This window comes from Haliotis cracherodii, unplaced genomic scaffold (assembly GCF_022045235.1).
Source record: "Haliotis cracherodii isolate W230 unplaced genomic scaffold, xgHalCrac1.p SCAF_15, whole genome shotgun sequence".
NCBI classification, from domain to species: Eukaryota; Metazoa; Mollusca; class Gastropoda; order Lepetellida; family Haliotidae; genus Haliotis; species Haliotis cracherodii.
In genome coordinates, this window is record NW_027266270.1 from 35944096 (window position 1) to 35968053 (window position 23958).

Here is a 23958-nt window from a genome sequence, read left to right on the forward strand (position 1 = left end):
TAGCGAAGCAGCACGATTTAGATTGCCTTGCTCATGTTTTGCGAACATGTTAATGAGGTAGAAACGCACAGTTTGCTCTGATTGGTCTGTAACTTTATTGTTTTAAAGTTATGGCTACATTGACATATAATTCAAGATTTAACATTGCTAATAAACTTTACCCAATAAATTACTGTTGGAAAGGGAATTAAGTTCAAAGAATGGGGTGTAAGGGTTTTTAACTGTCGGCCATGCTATGAAGGCGCTCGTTTGCTGAAAGGATTAGGACTGTAACGTAATAACCACCTAAGTTGGAGGACGCAGACACTGATTGTTAACTGGGTACAGATGTGTAACATTTCAGAAAAACAAATAAACAAACAAAGACACATGTTAAGGATAACTGAATCAGTCTTTTCATCAAATATGAAATTTTTTTTAACGGAACCAGAGCAAATAGTGCACTATAACGCTATCATGAACATAACTTGTTTTGGGTTTAATGATTAACCTTTACGCTCCCACGTGATAATAATCAAACACCTTTTCGACAGTTATTCTCCCATCAACAATAAACGTGATTGCTGTCTTCTTTATCTTGTCCGCTGAGTTGTGTTTTTCATCATCCGATTGAGCTACCAACCGAGATCCAACCGGTGCTATTGGACATATGTATGACCTTGCGGAAAGCATGTAATTTTACCCCGCATCTCAGATGGTTCTATCTGGTCTAGCACCGCCCATGAACATGCCTCCGCGATACAGCTCTTACATAGTGGAGAAAACAACATTCACTCACTTGAAACACCTTAATATTGTTTTTAACCATAACGTCAACATACCTTGATATTACGGTCATTTATTGAATGGAAGTTATCGTATAATATTTTTATTTTATCTAACTTCGGTCAATTAGGTTTATATCTGCAACGTCCATTTCATCTACGAGTACATCGAGACATGTGCTATCAACATTGGCGTGATACATCACAACCACCTCGTGGCTGTCACGTTTAATACACTAGCACGTCTATTATGTATATCCTTTCTGTGTACCCATAACGTATAGCCCTCTGTGTCATGCAAATGTCATCTATTTATCGCGCTCCAAATAGCGTTTAACTTGCTTATGCTGTGTGTACCCTTATATGTTACCCAAAACACCCTAGCTAGAACCACTTCGCTCTACCCTATGAACCAGACGTTCCCCACCGGTTGCCAAAGGACAGAACAAGGCGTGGTACACATGGTACGTGGTACACATGGTACGTGGTACACATGGTACCAACGATAGCTGCGTGCGTTTATGAACGCAACTGTATCTCGTTTTCACACATATTGCAAAGAAGAAAGATACAGCAACTGTGTCTGCTGATAAAGCCTACAGTGTACGCATTAGTATGTATAAAGGTGATAATTGTTAAACCGAACATCAGAGTAGAACGTCGGTGTTGTTGTGAAAACCATACCCTAAAACTTACCTAAAGTGTTGCTAAAGTGTCAATCTGTGTCACCAATTACAATTAACAGAAGGTAATGTTTGGTAAAACTTCTCATTAACGACAGCGTTTTATTAGAACGTGCCCCACTAAAAAACATGACATGGTGGGGACATAACATGGCGGTATTAGAATATGAATTTCCATGACATTGGAGGTGACACTCAACTTCAAAGTCCTGGGAATACAAGTTCCAAAACCTGGATATATGTCACTCCCAAGGTCATGGGAATACAAGTTCCAATACCTGGATATATGTCACTTCCAAGGTCACGGGAATACAAGTTCTAATACCTGGATATATGTCACTTACAAGGTCATGGGAATGCAAGGTCCAATACCTGGATATATGTCACTTCCAAGGTCACGGGAATACAAGTTCTAACACCTGGATATATGTCACTTCCAAGGTCACGGGAATATATATTCTAATATATTGATATAATTCACTTCCAAGGTCACGGGAATACAAGTTCCAATACCTGGATATATGTCACTTCCAAGGTCACGGGAATACAAGTTCTAATACCTGGATATATGTCACTTACAAGATAACGGGAATACAAGTTCTAATACCTGGATATATGTCACTTCCAAGGTCACGGGAATACAAGTTCTAATACCTGGATATACGTCACATCCAAGGTAACAGGAATACAAGTTCTAACACCTGGATATATGTCATTTCCAAGGTAACGGGAATACAAGTTCTAATACCTTGATATATATCACTTCCAAGGTCACGGGAATACAAGTTCCAATACCTGGATATATGTCACTTCCAAGGTCATGGGAATACAAGTTCCAATACCTGGATATGTGTCACTTCCAAGGTCACGGGAATACAAGTTCTAATACCTTGATATATATCACTTCCAAGGTTACGGGAATGCAAGTTCTAATACTTGGATATATGTCACATCCAAGGTCATGGGAATACAAGTTCTAATACTTGGATATATGTCACTTCCAAGGTCACGGGAATACAAGTTCTAATACCTGGATATATGTCACATCCAAGGTCATGGGAATACAAGTTCCAATACCTGGATATATGTCACTTTCAAGGTCACGGGAATACAAGTTCTAACACCTGGATATATGTCATTTCCAAGGTCACGGGAATACAAGTTCCAATACCTGGATATATGTCATTTCCAAGGTCACGGGAATACAAGTTTTAATACCTGGATATATGTCACTTCCAAGGTCACGGGAATACAAGTTCCAATACCTGGATATATGTCACTTCCAGGGTCACGGGAATACAAGTTCCAATACCTGGATATATGTAGCTTCCAAGGTCACGGGAATACAAGTTCCAATACCTGGATATATGTCACATCCAAGGTCACGGGAATACAAGTTCTAATACATTGATATAATTCACTTCCAAGGTAACGGGAATACAAGTTCTAATACCTGGATATATGTCACTGCCAAGGTAACGGGAATACAAGTTCTAACACCTGGGTATATGTCACTTCCAAGGTCACGGGAATACAAGTTCTAATACCTGGATATATGTAGCTTCCACGGTAGCCCTTGTCATTCGGCGATCGAGTCAGAATTAACAATCGTGAATCTGGAGAAACTACTGGGATATTTGCTATCATTATGAAGTGTCTAACCGTGACGTAGCTAAGGCATTTTACATGTTTTGGCAACTTTAGAGATATAAATTGCTAAACAATTTAGCGAGGGCACTAGCCAAGCGGGATCACTTTCCATATATGTGCTTGTAGACCTCTGCGGCTTGGAACCTTTTCCACAAATTAAAACAGCTAGATTTGGCCGAAATATGTTCGAATTGTTACGTTGTTTCGTTTTATCGCTGTGTGTACGTCTGACTGCACTTCGGAACGTTATGACAGGACAGGCTGACTGCCCAAACCTCCTGACTGTGGCCGTGACGTTTCATAGACTAGGGTTAGAGTAGCTTCTCTTTGATAAAGGGCAGTTACTCTATCGGACAGACCGATGGATTGCCGCGAAAGGCAAGTAAAACAATTTGTGTAGGCAATTATTGTTTTGCATATATGTAGTTACGCCACTGTATAAGAAACAGGTTTCTGTTTGAACTATATTGGCTACTGTCACTGTCCGACTGACACATCACTTACCCTCTGACGTAATATATATTAATGCGCACATTCCAGAAAAAATTACAATGTTTAGGTAATGTTTGTGAGAGATGGAAAGCGATTTTCGAGCACAGGATTAAAGAATGACATTCAAGGCTCGCTAGATACAATGTTTATTCCTAATACAGGATATTTACCATCCCCAAACACACTCGCGTGATAACCTCTATATGTCACTTCCAATCTCACGGGTTAACATGTTCTGATACCTGGATCTGCATTTATTGATATATATTGCAAAGTTAAGAGGATTGAGCTTTGTCTCTGCCGCAAAACGTCTACCTGTCAGTCGTAAACAAACAATACAATACTTTCGATTCATATGTATATATTATATTATAAGAGGGAGATTGTTATTAAATTTCTGGATATGTTGTCTGAATACTACTCAGCTTGTGAAAGGAATATTCCTGTTATTCCAAGATATACAAAATGATTCCCTACTTCTTTCCATCTACAAGTACCACACTATCTATTTAGAGCTGCAATAATAATTTGTGTTACATACTGGCGTCCATGTTATTTGAGATGTCCTAATGCTGCATGCAATGATCTATTTTACACAGTGAGGTACTCAATGCTAACATGCAACGATATGTATTCTACAGTGGCGTCTACCCACGAGTGCAAGCGGACATGTCAGAAGAACGAACGCCCCCGGGTGTGTGTGTATAACTTCACCGTGGAGTGGTACAGAACACTCTCTAAGGTGAGAAAACAAGATCCTAAAGAAATTAAGGACCACCCGCTTCTTTCATATAACCACAGTCAATTTGTCATGTCATTACATTTTAACTACAGATATATGAAATAATCGGATGGTCTTTGACTTATTTTGAAAAATTGTTCTAACACCTCCTACAGACAAGATTATCATCTGATATTTTTGTAGCTTAAATGATTTCTCCAAAAGAATACGTTCTAATAATGTTCTAGGGGTTTGGGCATACAGGTTATGGATGTCGTTCAAATGTCCAACAGAGATGTGCAGCCTCTTCCTGGAGTCCCCCTCACATTTATGTATCATTCAGTGTGAATGTTTCAGGCATGCTATGATTGTCCATTCAACCAATCGGACTGTTTTCGGCCGGACTGTGTGTCCGGAGATGGGAGGATTAAACCCTTGATCGCCGTCAACAGACAGGTGCCCGGCCCATCTATTGAGGTCAGTGTGAACTTCTAACCTTAACTCCGATCTGATTGATGAACGAATGCATTGACGGATATTTGCTGTGTAATACAGTCAAGCGACGTATCAGTTGCTTACAATCTGGTTCGAACAGTATATTGAAGAGCCGTACATGCCTTCTGATGAAGAGCACTATATGTCTCCAATATTGAAAAAGAACCGTGTATGCATTCTGATGAAGAACCACACATTCAATGGTACGAATATTCGTATGCTGAGTATGCAATATCAAGCAGAGCCATTAAAGAAATACTGTAAACAGCTTTATTTCTGCGCAGTTAAAATATTGCGAATACCACGCCAAAGACAATACTGCGACGAGATATTTTTGCGAGTCGCCGTGTTGAGATGACCCCTCGCGTACCAAACAATAGACAGCTTCTCTCCGAAGCTAGTTTTTCTGAGTTGGCCGGAAAGTTGACCGGAAGAGATTGCGACCAATTATCAAATACGATAATTGACTCAACTCAGTGTCATGTCATGTGTGGACAAAATTGTAAAGGACACTGACGCAATCAAGCGAGGTTGGAAGAAGACAGAATTAGTATATCTGAAAATAATTAAAGAATGGCTTGATATGTTATCGTGTCAATATATCATTTTGAACCATTATGAACCAGTCATGTATTTTATGACGAAGAGCTATGAATACATTATAATATAAACCTTGGAAGCGATATGATATAGAGCTACATATGCAGTGATGAGCCAAGCCAGATATCTACAGATATGGCGTCGAGTATATGTCTCAGTAAAACACAGGTCGCCGATATACGTGTCTTGATGACACATTTAATGACAGGGAGCTTACGGTGACCGAGGGGAACATGCCAGGAACATGCCAGGAAGAACAACAATAGTTGTTATACCTCCATTAAGTATCTCGCAATTCCATTTGTTAATACGCACCACTTGACGAACCAATACATTCCAATGTAGACCCCCAAGTCATGTGACTGACACTGACCTTGAATATTGACACATCTCATGATCAGAATTTACCTGTTACGTGATGAATATTAATTCTTCTGCTAGAATAAAACAAGATGGCGTCCGGTACGAACGTTTCCGGTAAGTTACTGTAGTAAAAACGAAAACGATTTAAAGACTTCCTAAACATAAAAGCACATACCATATACCGACATATCGAAATATGGTCTCTGTTTAAAATTAATTACGGTATAGCAAAAGAAATGATTAATCTTGTCGAGGTAAAAATACGAAAACATGGAGTATAGTACCCGACACCTTCGTCGGTCAGGTCAGGCCACCGCATTAGTCGCATCCTCGGGTCCTTGTTTTCGCATATTGACCTCGACAAGAGTAATTATTTATATACTCTTGAGGTCAAAACGATATCCTTGAAAGGAAACGACTCTGGGCCACGCATGATGAAACTCCTTAATAATGGAGTCCCAGTGTCACTGTTGTCATAGTTGACGAAATTAGCTGAGCGGAGTTGCGTCCCTTATGCGTGTCAGAACCATATGATCGTGGGTTCGAATCCCAGATTCGCTCCTATAATGTTTCCATGTATATAGACACTATACCCGTGCTCGTGGGTATTGAAAACGTGGAAACGTATAAGACCTGCATATCAACTTCAGGATTTCCTTCCACATCAAGCTGACATAATACTGTCAAAAGCGAGGGGTGGTGTGTGAGGGGGACCCAGTGGTGGTGTGTTGTGACGTCACATACTCCTCTGTTGTAGGTGTGTGAGGGGGACTACGTGGTGGTGTGTTGTGACGTCACATACTCCTCTGTTGTAGGTGTGTGAGGGGGACCAAGTGGTGGTGTGTTATGACGTCACATACTCCTCTGTTGTAGTTGTGTGAGGGAGACAACGTGGTGGTGTGTTGTGACGTCACATACTCCTCTGTTGTAGGTGTGTGAGGGGGACTACGTGGTGGTGTGTTGTGACGTCACGTGCTCCTCTGTTGTAGTTGTGTGAGGGGGACCGCGTGGTGGTGTGTTGTGACGTCACATACTCCTCTGTTGTAGGTGTGTGAGGGGGACCGCGTGGTGGTGTGTTGTGACGTCACATACTCCTCTGTTGTAGTTGTGTGAGGGAGACAACGTGGTGGTGTGTTGTGACGTCACATACTCCTCTGTTGTAGGTGTGTGAGGGGGACTACGTGGTGGTGTGTTGTGACGTCACATACTCCTCTGTTGTAGTTGTGTGAGGGAGACCAAGTGGTGGTGTGTTATGACGTCACATACTCCTCTGTTGTAGTTGTGTGAGGGAGACAACGTGGTGGTGTGTTGTGACGTCACATACTCCTCTGTTGTAGTTGTGTGAGGGAGACAACGTGGTGGTGTGTTGTGACGTCACATACTCCTCTGTTGTAGGTGTGTGAGGGGGACTACGTGGTGGTGTGTTGTGACGTCACATACTCCTCTGTTGTAGGTGTGTGAGGGGGACTACGTGGTGGTGTGTTGTGACGTCACATACTCCTCTGTTGTAGTTGTGTGAGGGAGACAACGTGGTGGTGTGTTGTGACGTCACATACTCCTCTATTGTAGGTGTGTGAGGGGGACTACGTGGTGGTGTGTTGTGACGTCACATACCCCTCTGTTGTACTTGTGGGAGGAAGACAACGTGATGGTTTGTTGTGACGTCACGTGCTCCTCTGTTGTAGGTGTGTGAGGGGGACCGCGTGGTGGTGTGTTGTGACGTCACATACTCCTCTGTTGTAGGTGTGTGAGGGGGACCGCGTGGTGGTGTGGGTGACCAATGATATGGAGGATGGCCAGGCGACCAGCATACACTGGCACGGACAACACCAGATGGGAACGCCATACTCTGACGGCGTTGGCCACATCACACAGTGCAACATCGGCGTCAAAGAAACTTTCAAGTGAGTGTGCATTTCATGTCAACCTGTTTATCTCATTAACCACGATACGGGTAAAACTAATCATGTATAGGGGCATTTAAGTCAGTAATCATGTGTAGTTGAAGATCTAGTTATGTTGTGATTACAAAATATAGGATCATGGCAATGATGTAACAGAGTTATATTCAGAAGAATTATGTTTTACGTACAACCCGTATGAATACGTTTCAGATATGAGTTCACAGCCTCGCCAGCAGGCACCCACTGGTACCATGGTCATACAGGCATGCAGCTTGCTGATGGCTTATTCGGCGCCTTTATTGTCCGCCAGCATCAGGACGTAGACCCCAACGGTGCTCTGTACGACGTCGATGACCACATCATGGTGGTGGGAGACTGGATACCAGTCACTTCAATGACGAGATACGTAGATCTGATGCACGACCTCTACGACATGTCTCTACCACAGGGACTGCACATCAATGGCAGAGCTCGCAACGTTGATGTTCCCAACAAGTTCAACATCGTCAAAACGAACCTGACCACAGCCAAGACGCCAATGGAGGTGTTTGAGGTGACAAGGGGTCAGAGGTACAGGCTTCGTGTGATTGGAGCGTCCGGCAACTGCCCACTACACGTGGCCGTGGAGAAGCATCAGCTGCAGGTGATCGCTAATGATGGAATGCCCGTCCAGCCAAGACCAGTCGATGTCTTCCTTGTCTTTCCAGGTTAGACCAAGGCTCGGCTCAAGTGTCGTTGTTTATTTCTGAACACGTTATATTTTAACTAAGTGCAACGGATTCTTTATTGTCGTGCGTTTAGGCTTAACGCGTATAGGCCCCTACGACAGTTACCCGTCAAGGTGAATGTAAGCCTTGACATTACAACTCGTCTGGTCAGCCAAGGCTCATTTAAGTCAGCAATTGCTCTATCGCCCCAGACTCGGAACTGTTCCCATCAGCATTCAAGTGCCGGCCCTTACTCACAATGATAAACGCAACGCAAGATTTATACTCACATACTTTACTAACGCCACAGTCCATCCTCAAAATACAACTTCTAAACAAGACACGATATGCTCGCCACAGAGACGGAAAACCGACTGATGTCGTTTGACTTCCGTCAGCTGAAAAACCCGCACTACTCTGTTAGTGTTACGGGTATGTTTGTAAGGTGATCGACCCTGACCTTTCTTTGTCACATGTTCTAATTCATCAATCTGAGTCGTTAAAACTTAAATCTCACCGTGAACAGTTGAACATCTCTTTAATGATTTTCTGAAACAACCTGTTTAGTTTTCCATGATGAAAGTTAATCAATTTTAATAGCACAGATAGCTATCGAAACAATCACGATGATTCACAATCATTTCTCTGTCTGTTCCATTTTTGAACCGAGACTTTCTGTCACCATATCTGTGTGCAATCACATCATGAGCTATCGCGGCGGTAATCATCATTACAAAGGTTTAATTGGTTACAATTTTCTGATGGTTATGAGATACATTTTAACTTTATAACAATATCATAATTAGATATCATGATTAGTTACATGGATGTCAGTTCTTAATGTGATAGAAGCCGTTGACACTAAATTCCGTTTAGAGCTGAGATATGGGTCGGGGTTACTATGGAGTATGATGTAAAAAGTTATGTAATGTAGTAACCTTTCCAACATATAATTAATAAAATTCATATCCCACATCCATTGATTTTGGACTCCCACACACTCCAATCGCCTACCTCGGATCTTCTCCACAAACAGTATCAAATAGCATTACTCAATGAGCAAATTAATGCTTAACATTACTGAACAATTATTGAGAACTACCAAGGGAGATCACTCTAAAAGACCGGCAGATACGGCTGAGGGATGAGATAGAGCTCTGGTTTCACACCCCTGTAATATGGGTATTGAGACTTGTGATGCTTATACAAATCGCGTCATGACATCGAAGAGTATATGAGATGTGTACTGGGGACTAACGTGATCTGATCGGTTTTCACTGTCATGATTCAGCTTTACCTGTTTAAACGACACACTATGACATTAATTATATGCACCACCTTCAGTCATTACACACTATCCTGTTGCTTACGCATCATAATTATCGTCCCAAACTTTTTCCACGTTCAATATCACAGAGTGAAGGCATCCCTCTTGTTCACAAACGGCTGGGAAACATCATATACCCTCTGAACACGAACCATCTCTAAATTCTGAAGTCAAAAGTTCACCGTCAGCTTAACGTCTCCTCTCTCCCGAACATCAGTGGTATATGTCATACTTGCGTGTAAGCATGATATAACCTTAGAACTATCACATTCAATTCCGTTTGTCTATTTGATGTTTCTATTGCAGGTGAGCGATACGACTTCCTGTTGTTTGCGAACCAGGACGTGGGCAACTATTGGGTCAAGGTCGTCGGTTTGAGCGAGTGCCGAGTGGCTGATGTGTCAGCGGCAGCCATCTTGAGATATGCGGGTGCACCAGATGAAGACCCCAGCACTGCACTCATGTTCTCGACTGCAGGCGGGGTGAGTCGACAGTTGTTGGTAATAGTGTAACTATAAAGAGTTTCCTTAGGGTTCTGCCTGATCAAGTGATATAATTGTAAAATAGAAGGGGAATAGTTAGAGAGCTATCTGTCACATTTCTTTGTATTTGTAGCAAAGATACAGCTGATATACACCGGGATACGTTTCCAAATGGGAAATGGCCACGAGCCGCCCGTCTATCTGTGATTTGCGTTGTGATTATCAAATACAAAATGTTACACTTGCCCCCATCCAATTTGTATACTAGTATCCAGAATTACTGAAGTGACACGCTTCTGACTGTTATTGAGGTGATCTGCCTCTGGCTGTTACTGAGATGACACACCTCTGACTGTTACTGAGATAACACGCCTCTGACTGTTACTGAGGTGATCTGCCTCTGGCTTTTACTGAGATGACACGCCTCTGACTGTTACTGAGATGATCTGCCTCTGGCTGTTACTGAGATGACACGACCTTGACTGTTACTGAGATGACACGCCTCTGACTGCTACTGGGATGACACGCCTCTGATTGTTCCTGAGATAACACGCCTCTGACTGTTCCTGAGATAACACGCCTCTGCCTGTTACTGAGATGACACGCCTCTGCCTGTTACTGAGGAGATCTGCCTCTGGCTGTTACTTAGATGACACGCCTCTGACTGTAACTGAGATGACACGACTCTGACTGTTACTGAGATGACACGCCTCTGGCTGTTACTTAGATGACACGCCTCTGACTGTAACTGAGATGACACGCCTCTGACTGTTACTGAGATGACACGCCTCTGACTGTAACTGAGATGATACGACTCTGACTGTTACTGAGATGACACGCCTCTGGCTGTTACTTAGATGACACGCCTCTGACTGTAACTGAGATAACACGCCTCTGACTGTAACTGAGATGACACGCCTCTGGCTGTTACTGAGATGACACGACTCTGACTGTTACTGAGATGACACGCCTCTGCCTGTTACTGAAATGAGTCGCCTCTGACTGTTACTGAGATGGCACTATTCTGTCTGTTACTGAGATGACACGCCTCTGCCTGTTACTGAGATGACACGCCTCTGTCTGTTACTGAGATGACACGTCTCAGTCTGTTACTGAGATGACACGTCTCAGTCTGTTACTGAGATTACACGCCTCTGACTGTTACTGAGATGACACGCCTCTGGCTGTTACTGAGGTGATCTGCCTCTGGCTGTTACTGGGGTGATCTGCCTCTGGCTGTTACTGAAGTGACACGCTTCTGAGTGTTATTGAGGTGACACGCCTCTGACTGTTACTGAGGTGATCTGTCTCTGGCTCAGTCTCAGTCTGTTACTGAGGTGATCTGCCTCTGACTGTTACTGAGATGACACGCCTCTGACTGTTACTGAGGTGACACGCCTCTGACTGTTTCTGAGATAACACGCCTCTGACTGTTACTGAGGTGATCTGTCCCTGTCTGTTACTGAGATGAAACGCCTCCGGATGTTACTGAGATTACGCGGCGCTGACTAAAACTGGCTATTGCAGGTGATGTTAAATCCAGTCCCTAGGGTAGCAAACGATATTTACGGGAGGAATCACATATGGATCCGCCCTGTCGATCTGCGCTCTGCCAGAGACGTCAACCTGACAAAACAAACAGTGGATACAAGGCTGTATATAGGTATAAATTACCCTTCTGACTCTGTATATGGGTAGAAATTACTCTTCTGACTCTGTGTATAGGTAGGAACTACCATTCTGACTCTGTATATAGGTAGAAATACTCTTCTGACTCTGTATATAGGCAGAAATTACTCTTCTGACTCTGTATATTGGTAGAAATAACTCTTCTGACTCTGTATATTGGTAGGAATTACTCTTCTGGCTCTGTATATAGGTAGAATTACTCTTATGACTCTCTATATAAGACTCTATATAAGACTCGACCACCGCTTCCGCTGACTCTACCTGCTCTTTCACGGACTCGAACACCGCTTCAACTACTCTACCCACTGTTTCACGGACTCGAACACCGCTTCCGCTGACTCTACCTGCTCTTTCACGGACGCGAACACCCCTTCCACTACTCTACCCGCTCATTCACGTACTCGAACACCCCTTCCACTACTCTACCCGCTCTTTCACGTACTCGAACACCCCTTCCACTACTCTACCCGCTCTTTCAAGTACTCGAACACCCGTTCCACTACTCTACCCGCTCTTTCACGTACTCGAACACCCCTTCCACTACTCTACCCGCTCTTTCACGTACTCGAACACCCCTTCCACTACTCTACCCGCTCTTTCAAGTACTCGAACACCCGTTCCACTACTCTACCCGCTCTTTCACGTACTCGAACACCCCTTCCACTACTCTACCCGCTCTTTCACGTACTCGAACACCCCTTCCACTACTCTACCCGCTCTTTCACGTACTCGAACACCCCTTCTACTACTCTACCCGCTCTTTCACGTACTCGAACACCCCTTCCACTACTGTACCCGCTCTTTCACGTACTCGAACACCCCTTCCACTACTCTACCCGCTCTTTCACTGACTCGACCACTGACTCTATACTACCTACTCTTTCACTGACTCGACCACTGACTCTATACTACCTACTCTTTCACTGACACGACCAATGCTTTCACTGACTCTATACTACCTACTCTTTCACTGACTCGACCACTGACTCTATACTACCTACTCTTTCACTGACTCGACCACTGACTCTATACTACCCACTCTTTCACTGACTCGACCACTGACTCTATACTACCCACTCTTTCACTGACTCGACCACTGACTCTGTACTACCTACTCTTTCACTGACTCGACCACTGACTCTATACTACCTACTCTTTCACTGACACGACCAATGCTTTCACTGACTCTATACTACCCACTCTTTCACTGACTCGACCACTGACTCTATACTACCTACTCTTTCATTGACTCGACCACTGACTCTATACTACCTACTCTTTCACTGACTCGACCACTGACTCTATACTACCTACTCTTTCACTGACTCGACCAATGCTTTCACTGACTCTATACTACCCACTCTTTCACTGACTCGACCACTGACTCTATACTACCTACTCTTTCACTGACTCGACCACTGGCTCTATACTACCTACTCTTTCACTGACACGACCAATGCTTTCACTGACTCTATACTACCCACTCTTTCACTGACATGACCAATGCTTTCACTGACTCTATACTACCCACTCTTTCACTGACACGACCACTGACTCTATACTACCCACTCTTTCACTGACACAACCAATGCTTTCACTGACTCTATACTACCTACTCTTTCACTTACACGAGCACTGACACCACCCACTCTTTCACTGACTCTATACTTCCCATTCTTTCACTGACTCGACCACTGACACCACCCACTCTTTCACTGACACAACCAATGCTTTCACTGACTCTATACTACCCACTCTTTCACTGACACGACCAATGCTTTCACTGACTCTATACTACCCACTCTTTCACTGACACGACCAATGCTTTCACTGACTCTATACTTCCCACTCTTTCACTGACACGACCAATGCTTTCACTGACTCTATAGTTCCCACTCTTTCACTGACACGACCAATGCTTTCACTGACTCTATAGTTCCCACTCTTTCACTGACACGACCAATGCTTTCACTGACTCTATAGTTCCCACTCTTTCACTGACACGACCAATGCTTTCACTGACTCTATACCACCCACTCTTTCACTGACTCGACCACTGACACCACCCACTCTTTCACTGACTCGACCACTGACACCACCCACTCTTTCACTGACTCGGCCACTGACACCACCCACTCTTTCACTGACACGACCAATGCTTTCACTGACTCTATACTACACACTCTTTCACTGACACGACCACTGACTCTACCCACTCTTTCACTGACTCGGCCACTGACACCACCCACTCTTTCACTGACACGACCAATGCTTTCACTGACTCTATACTACCCACTCTTTCACTGACACGACCACTGACTCTACCCACTCTTTCACTGACTCGACCACTGACACCACCCACTCTTTCACTGACACGACCACTGACTCTACTCACTTTTTCACTGACACGAGCAATGCTTTCACTGACTATATACTACCCACTCTTTCACTGACACGAGCAATGCTTTCACTGACTCTATACTACCTACTCTTTCACTGACTCGACCACTGACTCTATACTACCTACTCTTTCACTGACACGACCAATGCTTTCACTGACTCTATACTACCTACTCTTTCACTGACTCGACCACTGACTCTATACTACCTACTCTTTCACTGACTCGACCACTGACTCTATACTACCCACTCTTTCACTGACTCGACCACTGACTCTATACTACCCACTCTTTCACTGACTCGACCACTGACTCTGTACTACCTACTCTTTCACTGACTCGACCACTGACTCTATACTACCTACTCTTTCACTGACACGACCAATGCTTTCACTGACTCTATACTACCCACTCTTTCACTGACTCGACCACTGACTCTATACTACCTACTCTTTCACTGACTCGACCACTGACTCTATACTACCTACTCTTTCACTGACTCGACCACTGACTCTATACTACCTACTCTTTCACTGACTCGACCAATGCTTTCACTGACTCTATACTACCCACTCTTTCACTGACTCGACCACTGACTCTATACTACCTACTCTTTCACTGACTCGACCACTGGCTCTATACTACCTACTCTTTCACTGACACGACCAATGCTTTCACTGACTCTATACTACCCACTCTTTCACTGACATGACCAATGCTTTCACTGACTCTATACTACCCACTCTTTCACTGACACGACCACTGACTCTATACTACCCACTCTTTCACTGACACAACCAATGCTTTCACTGACTCTATACTACCTACTCTTTCACTTACACGAGCACTGACACCACCCACTCTTTCACTGACTCTATACTTCCCATTCTTTCACTGACTCGACCACTGACACCACCCACTCTTTCACTGACACAACCAATGCTTTCACTGACTCTATACTACCCACTCTTTCACTGACACGACCAATGCTTTCACTGACTCTATACTACCCACTCTTTCACTGACACGACCAATGCTTTCACTGACTCTATACTTCCCACTCTTTCACTGACACGACCAATGCTTTCACTGACTCTATAGTTCCCACTCTTTCACTGACACGACCAATGCTTTCACTGACTCTATAGTTCCCACTCTTTCACTGACACGACCAATGCTTTCACTGACTCTATAGTTCCCACTCTTTCACTGACACGACCAATGCTTTCACTGACTCTATACCACCCACTCTTTCACTGACTCGACCACTGACACCACCCACTCTTTCACTGACTCGACCACTGACACCACCCACTCTTTCACTGACTCGGCCACTGACACCACCCACTCTTTCACTGACACGACCAATGCTTTCACTGACTCTATACTACACACTCTTTCACTGACACGACCACTGACTCTACCCACTCTTTCACTGACTCGGCCACTGACACCACCCACTCTTTCACTGACACGACCAATGCTTTCACTGACTCTATACTACCCACTCTTTCACTGACACGACCACTGACTCTACCCACTCTTTCACTGACTCGACCACTGACACCACCCACTCTTTCACTGACACGACCACTGACTCTACTCACTTTTTCACTGACACGAGCAATGCTTTCACTGACTATATACTACCCACTCTTTCACTGACACGAGCAATGCTTTCACTGACTCTATAGTTCCCACTCTTTCACTGACACGACCAATGCTTTCACTGACTCTATACTACACACTCTTTCACTGACACGACCACTGACTCTACCCACTTTTTCACTGACACGAGCAATGCTTTCACTGACTCTATACTACACACTCTTTCACTGACACGACCACTGACTCTACCCACTCTTTCACTGACACGACCACTGACTCTACCCACTCTTTCACTGACACGACCACTGACTCTACCCACTCTTTCACTGACACGACCACTGACTCTACTCACTTTTTCACTGACACGAGCAATGCTTTCACTGACTATATACTACCCACTCTTTCACTGACACGAGCAATGTTTTCACTGACTCTATACTACCTACTCTTTCACTGACACAACCACTGACACCACCCACTCTTTCACTGACACGACCACTGACTCTACTCACTTTTTCACTGACACGACCACTGACTCTACCCACTCTTTCACTGACACGACCACTGACTCTACTCACTTTTTCACTGACACGACCACTGACTCTACTCACTCTTTCACTGACACGACCAATGCTTTCCCTGACTCTATACTACCTGTTTATTCTGTTACAGGAATGGAGTTCAACAACAACGACAACCAGAAATATAACAATAAGAAGCTATATTCAACATTAGATATTCCTCCCAGAAAAGGACATTCTACACCCGTGATGGATAATGTATCCTTCCAAGAAATTACAATAACACACTTATGCATGAGTTATCCAGCTGGTAATAAAATCAAATTCTTTTCAGTTGATGCCCGCGGTAAATTGAATGTAAGTATTCATTATAACACCGAGCATTGAAGAAATATTAAACAAAGTCAGCAAATCATCTTAACGCATACGCAGATAACCTTCTTCTTGCCGCCCATCCCACTGCTGTCTCAGCCGGAGGACGTTGATGAGTCGTGGTTCTGTAACAGATCAACTGTGACGGACTCCGACAAGTGTCTGACGGATCTGTGTCTGTGTACACACACGCTCAGGTTTAAGCAAAACGAGGTCAGTTGGTTGATATTTCACTAATCCCATACTGGGACATCGTGCGATTTTTTCTCGAAATCATTCATGCATGTAACTTGTTCGAATTAAGAGGGGTCGTCTCCCATGCAAATTGTAAATAATTCAGATGTTTTTATTACATAGTATGGTGGCCGAGAGGGGACATCACTTTCTCGCTTTCTCGCTTTCTCACTCTCTCGATTTCTCGCTCTATCGTTTTGACGCTTTCTCACTTTCTCGCTTTCTCGCTCTATCGCTTTCTTGTCGTAACTCAAAATCCCCTCTTGACCACTACTGGGGTCGCATGTGTTATCTTTTTCAATTGGGAGGGAATGTTGATATTTACTCACTGTTTACTTAAACATAATTTAACTGTACAGACGTAGGTGATTTTAATAGAATCCTAAATATGGCCATATTTGGGAATTTTATGTGAACGTCACGCCGAAAGCTGGTGGCGGGCCATGGCAATACGCTCTAAATAAATCAGGTTAAAGTCTAAATATATACATTTCAAAAGAAGTTTGAGGGCACGGGTGGCCAAGTCGTCTAAGGTGCTGCAATTCGCTGAGCAGAGTTGCTTCCCTTGGCCACGCCAGAAACCTATGATTGTGGGTTTGAATCCCGGTTCATCCCGATTATGTTTCTAGGTTTGTCAGCACCATTATATTGCAAAACACAATCGTATAATTGTGGGTGTTCTTTAACTTGTTTTGAGTAGTATATGATTTAACAGTGTGAATGCCACAATACTGTTGTCCGTAAATATTCTTTTTGATCCCCTCCACTAACGATGCGAAAGGCCCCAACACGACGTCGAACTGAGTACAAGAGTCTCCTGACATCCTGATTAGGGATCCTACGCCATTCTTCCTGAAGGGCAATTGCCAAGGCATCCCTCGTCAATGGCGACCGTTGACGTTTCTGAATCCTGCGTCCAACTTGATCCCAGAGGTGCTCCATGGGCGACAGGTCCGGTGATCTGGCTGGCCAGTTTAATACGGTCACGTTGTTGGCGTTCAGAAAGTGGCTAGTGACTCGAGCTGTGTGAGGGGTGGCGGTCTTCCTGTGGGGTCGTGACCTTGGGTCTTCCTCTCCTCGGCCTGTCTGCAGTACTGCCAGTTTGCCTGTGACGTGTGACAAGTCTGGCGATGGTGCGCTTGAAGCAGCCCATGATCCTGGCAACGTGCTCCTGCGTCGCATTTGCAACATAACGATCCATTGCACCCATTGCACCCATGTGGGTAACCGAACCTGGGCCTTCGGCGTGACGAGCGAACGCTTTAACCTCTAGGTCACCTCACCGCTCCCATCGCTGTGACAATGGTGTTACCACAGTTGATATGTGTACAAGGGTAAACTACACATATGGAGAGACATCCTAATTAGTGTGGCCACACAGTTAACGTTGATTACAATACGAAGCACATTACAATGATAATCTGTGACATATGTTAAATAAGCTGCCATTCTAATATTATATGTTTATTTTAAGTAGAGTTTTGTCAAAATTATGTATGTGGGTGGGTGGGTTGTGTTGTCTGTCTGTCTCCCTTTGTCAAGCTTTATGTACGTGTGTGTGCGTGTGTGTGTGCGCGCGCGCGTGCGTGTGTGTTGTGAATGTGTGTGCGTGTGTGTGTGTGTATGTGTGTGTTTGTTGTGAGTGTGCGTGTGTGTGTGTTGTGAATGTGTGTGTGTGTGTATGTGTGTGTGTTGTGAGTGTGTGTGTGTGCGCGTGCGTGCGTGTGTGTGTGTGTGTGTGTGTGTTGTGTGTGTGTATGTGTGTTGTGAGTGTGTGTGTGTGTGTGTGTGTGTGTGTGTGTGTGTGTGTGTGTGTGTGTGTGTGTGTGTGTGTGTGTGTGTGACTCACTTTTATATGTATATATCGGGTAGATAATTACTCAAATCAGAACGCAAAATTGATATCAACCAACTGAGTAGAGAATTGTTACATAACTGGGAATATTCCTGAACTAAGAGCCGTTACTACAATCGGATGTCTAGACTCACCTGGCGGAAAAGTTAAACTTTATTTTACAAGCGCATTAGCATTGAATTAAATTCCCGAAGACAGTTTTTTTAAAGGAATTATAAGAAACAAATTGTTTTTCTCTAATCTATCTGTATTTTTAATAAATAATCTATATGTAATTAAGTATTTGTTCCAGTTCAATGTACCTTCAAAGTTTCAGTTTTAAGATTGAAGAAAGAATGGGGAATAAAATGAAAATAAGGAATAGCGGAAAACCTTCCCAGACCGTGTTTAAACATGGAGAGATATAGCTCATTTCCTCCTACACAACGCTTAAGTCGACGACGGGGATGGGGACAGGCTAAAAACTCTCAATAAGGGCAATTAAGTTAAGCAAAAATCGCAAACAATCCGCGAACTTCCTGTGGAGTTTGGCGAAATAAAGTAAAAGTAAAAGACTTTTCTGTTGTAGTGTAAATAAATCTTGTTAATTTACTACACCACAGGAAAATAAACACATTCGTGTCTACAAACTAAACGATGTTTACGGCATTATGGGAAATATCGCTTCTCGCTTTCTTGCTTTCTCTCTCTGTCGTTCTATCGCTCTCTCGCTTTCTTGCTCTATCGCTTTCTCGCTCTATCGCCACGCGGCGTGGTCGTCCCATAAAATTATCAAATAGGGCCATAAATTTGTCAATTACTTTTTATGCATACATCCTTGGATTGTTTTAGGTAGTCCGTCATGTGAAAGGTTTTTTCCGATTGAATTTAAATGTCAATACATGTGTCGTTCATGTATGCTCGCGGTGTTCAGGTAGTACTGTTAGGGGGACTATAGGCATCCGATAAAATTGAGTGGTAGTGGTAGTGGTAGTGGGAGTGAAGTTTTAGTGGTAGTTGTAGTTGTCATGGTTGTCATGGTCATCATGGTTGTTGATTTTTAGTTTGGTGGGTAGTAGATGTTGTTGTAGTAGTAGTATGTTGTCGTAGTCGATGTAGAGTAAGTAGTAGTAGAAGTAGTAGTACTCTTGGACTTTGTGTGAATAACGTTGGCCAGCAGGTACAGCGACTACCCCGTTCAGTTGACTCTAACTTGAGTTCTTGCACGGTGGCCTTTAGGGATTTCTTTGAAGAAAGTCTTGCGTGTGAGAGAGTGTAGGACGCTACGAACGGGTATAAGTGATGTTTACAACAGCGCGGGAGATGAGCTCGCTACTGTGGACGTGGGTCTTTGTCCTCACCTATTGTTAGTAGTCACGATTAAGGGTTACACAATAGGGGTGTTACCTGTAGTTCAAAGCAGAAAACTTAACTAATATCCACTGGCAGATGATTTATTGCAAAAATACAATTACATATATTACATATTTCATTCTTACTTTCACACTGGACAATTTGCCTATTTTTTTCACTATAACTTAAGAACATGAATAGACACTAACTTACACAGCACGCCACTATTATAACTATAGCGATATACATTATACCAAAATTGAAAAGAGGAAAGAGTCGAATTTCAAGATATCGTTTGTCCCAGGATCTTTAAATAAATCATCTTCTTGGATTTCAATCGTTTGTTCTACCCAACTTGTACTGATAACTGCAACATTGTATTTTGTAACATCGAATTGGACATCTATATTTCACAGTGCCTGCCGTTTTTGATTTGTGAAGAGATCACGTCATTGAACTTTTCACTTATAAATTATTTTCTTTTTCGACATCAGATCGTAGAGCTGGTTATCATAAACGAAGCAAAGGCATTCCAAGAATTAGGCCACCCCATGCACCTTCACGGCCATAGCTTCTACATCATGGGAGAAGGGAAGGTGAGAGAGGCAGAACAGGTCTTTTGTTTTACCAAGAATGATGGCATGTTGATATTTTAATATATGGAATCTATATTGGGAAAATGACCATGTTTGGCCAATATTAGATGATCTGTGTACATGTCTTTGTGACACCATTTTATCTTGGTTGTATCTGGTGGCAAGCAAAGTCTTTTCACAACTGAAGGATGACACCAAATCTTCTCCAAACTGACTTTACATACCACCCTTGCTGGATGGATGAAACCGAGCTAGACTTTGGTGTTTACACCGATGGAAATTCTCAGATCTATTCAAGAGGTTCTGCTTGTGTCCTGCCGGCCACATCATACACAACGGCGCACACTGACGTGTTCAACGTGGAAAAACCCCACATTCTTCAATGTGTACCAGAAGAGCTATTGCATCGTGCTACCAGTCTTAATCTTGTTATATTTCAATTAACATGTTCTAGTTTAACAAGACGTCAACAAGCCGGGCTGAAGTGATGCGTCTTGACCAGGAGGGGCAGATCCCCCGCAACTATATCAACCCCCCTTACAGGGACACCGTCAACGTACGCGACGCCGGTTATGTCATCCTCAGATTTCAGGCCGATAACCCAGGTACATGTCGTGTTATGACGTGACTTTATTGACACGCTGTACTTCATTATAAACATCGTTCTACTGAGAACTATTTCGTCGGGACTTTTCAAGGTACTATTCCTATTTATTCACCATGGCGTTGACGTATGGCAATAACTACGTGTTCTTCTTTCAGGCTTCTGGTTCTTCCATTGTCACACTGACAGTCATCTGGCCCAGGGGAAGGCCCTGCTGGTGCAGATAGGAGAATACAAAGACTTCCCTCCCGTCCCCTCCACCTTCCCCAAGTGTGGGGGGTGGGGCTACTCTAACGCCAAGAGGAAGGAGGAGGAGCGCCCGTGTGTCTCAAGTGAAGCTACTGAACACTCTGCCGGTTTCCTAGCGGCCATCTCTGTAGCAATGGTTGCATGCAGGAGTATTAGCGCCATGATTCACAACTACCTCTGACTGTATATTATGAACATCTAAAACTTATTTTATTATTTCCCCAAAATGTTTATTTCTTTATGTGCGTTATTTACTAGTGGTAGCACCAATTAGTTAATTTCCTTTTATGAATTTAGAAATGGGTTCGTAGAAAAATGCTGTTGTCTAAAGAAAATAGGAAGAAGGCATGCTAATGTATCCTCAATGTTTATTCTTGCCGCCTTCAACTTGACAGACAATATTGATTATGTTAAGAATTGCAGATTTATAGTTCTGATCAAAACGGTTGTCCTTGTTGTTGTTGCTTGAAGTGTTAAAGAGTTCGCCTCCTGCACAGTGCACAGTCCTGTCTGCGTTGCACCCAGTGAACAAGCATGCTTAACGTAATGCTAAATGCAAACAATATGTAGATGACATGGATTTCAAAGACATCCTGTCAAGATGGTGGATGTCCCCAAGTTTGAATTCCAAAAGAAGATTTCTTTTAACATCTTTGGATATGAAAAGGTGAAGTCTTCCCCATTCAAATCACAAAAATAAGCTTGAGAAGGATGTAGACCTTTTGTTAATCTCAGTTCTGAAGAAAACTCATTCCGATCAAATATATCTCCGCTAAGAAGAAGATAAATGGTTCTTCTGTAGGGACATCAAGAAACAGCGCAAGGTCTCTATATGCTTTATGAAGATTTCGAGTCAATCCAGGTCCCTATCTCTGTCTGTCTGAGGAACCCCACATTGTCATCTACGGACATCTACGGACAATCCGTAGTGTACAGATAACGTAATGCTGCAGATGTCAAGGCTATGGTGGCGGAGCAGGAGGATTTAGAGAAAAACTTAAAAAACTGCGAAGAAAGTGTAGAGATTGCAAAATTTGCCCCAAATGGCGACTCATTACCATATTTGCCATCAAAAGTTAGGAACAGATAAACCACTGTCACCTGACCGGACAGTTTAGGAATACAATATAAATTTCATATTTACAGGTAGGATTCCAGTGACTTCCATAATTTGAGATGCTACAATAGTCATCTAATTATGCAGGCCATAGGGATAGTCCAAGACAAGAAAATCAATCAAGGATGCAAATCTGTCCGTATGCATATTTAGAGGCAAGATTTCTTGAGGCTAGCCTCCCACCAAGAGAGGCTTTCCATAGCACTGAAAATGAGCTATCAGAAGGCGACTATGGTAATGCGCAGACTATCTGGAACACATTCAGAATTCAGGACCAAGGTCAATATCCTGACCTTTATGTCCTTACTGATGAGTTGGCCCTGGCTGACGTTTCCTGAAAACTTCCGTAACATGCGCTTAGAACCTTAGACCCAGCACATTTCCATACCAGTCCAGGCCTAGCTTCGCAAGCCGCACCCAAAATGATTACCCCTTAGAACCTCAAGATCTCCACAATGAATATCCCTTGTCTCCTGAAAAGCTGTAAGTGACAGGCAACCTCTCAACCAATGTCCAGCTGTTGTTGAAAGATTTGAATCTGCAGGGAACCTCGACTGACAAACTAATTCCTAATCTAAAACCTCCACAGAGAAATATGTACTCCACAACCGCAATTTGAAATTCTATCTGTCTCATGAGACTAACCAAAGTCCACAGAGTTTTTAAATTTGAACAATGTCCATAGCTCAACGTCTACATCAATTTCAACACTAGTAAGAGGAAACAGGTGAGAAATGAATTGAGAAAGATGTTTTACAAATGGATGAATAATGCAGTGTTTGGGAAGATGATGGGGAACTTAGGGAAAAGAGTGGAAATCTTATTTGTTCAAGGTATGAAGAGAGCCACAAAATTGATCGCCAAACCATCTTTTCAAGCAGTCAACAATTACTATATCTAAACAGACCTATCTACGTCAGCTTCAGCATTCCAGACATCTTCAAAATATTCTCATATACTAGTATGGCTTTCAATATATTAAACGTTTTCACAGGTACAAATTCTCTGTTTTGTTATCCAAACAGAAGATATCTATCAGGATATGTTGAAAGATTTACAACACAGTTAGCCTGAAGGTTCGTCAAATTTAAATATGAAACCCATGGTGTCTCCCTCCAGGAATTTACCGAGGTAAAGGATTTAATTTTGTGAAACATAAACTTACAGAGTACAACATTACCCACAGCAGTGTTT

The 23958-nt window shown here is 43.2% G+C and overlaps 1 protein-coding gene across 2 annotated transcripts in view; it reads left to right on the forward strand.

The window, feature by feature from the left end:
- The window catches only part of LOC139462562 (uncharacterized), a 54800-nt gene extending 31051 nt beyond the window's left edge, over nucleotides 1-23749 (forward strand). For both annotated transcript variants that reach the window (XM_071244385.1, XM_071244384.1), the window contains 11 exons: nucleotides 4231-4331; nucleotides 4668-4787; nucleotides 7512-7672; nucleotides 7883-8379; nucleotides 10013-10188; nucleotides 11716-11851; nucleotides 16557-16663; nucleotides 16838-16990; nucleotides 20693-20794; nucleotides 21249-21399; nucleotides 21557-23749. In XM_071244385.1, the coding sequence (XP_071100486.1) occupies nucleotides 4231-4331; nucleotides 4668-4787; nucleotides 7512-7672; nucleotides 7883-8379; nucleotides 10013-10188; nucleotides 11716-11851; nucleotides 16557-16663; nucleotides 16838-16990; nucleotides 20693-20794; nucleotides 21249-21399; nucleotides 21557-21828 (1976 nt within the window). In that variant the 3' untranslated portion in view covers nucleotides 21829-23749. The remainder of the gene's footprint in view (nucleotides 1-4230; nucleotides 4332-4667; nucleotides 4788-7511; nucleotides 7673-7882; nucleotides 8380-10012; nucleotides 10189-11715; nucleotides 11852-16556; nucleotides 16664-16837; nucleotides 16991-20692; nucleotides 20795-21248; nucleotides 21400-21556) is intronic.
- The last annotated feature ends 209 nt before the right edge of the window (nucleotides 23750-23958 follow it).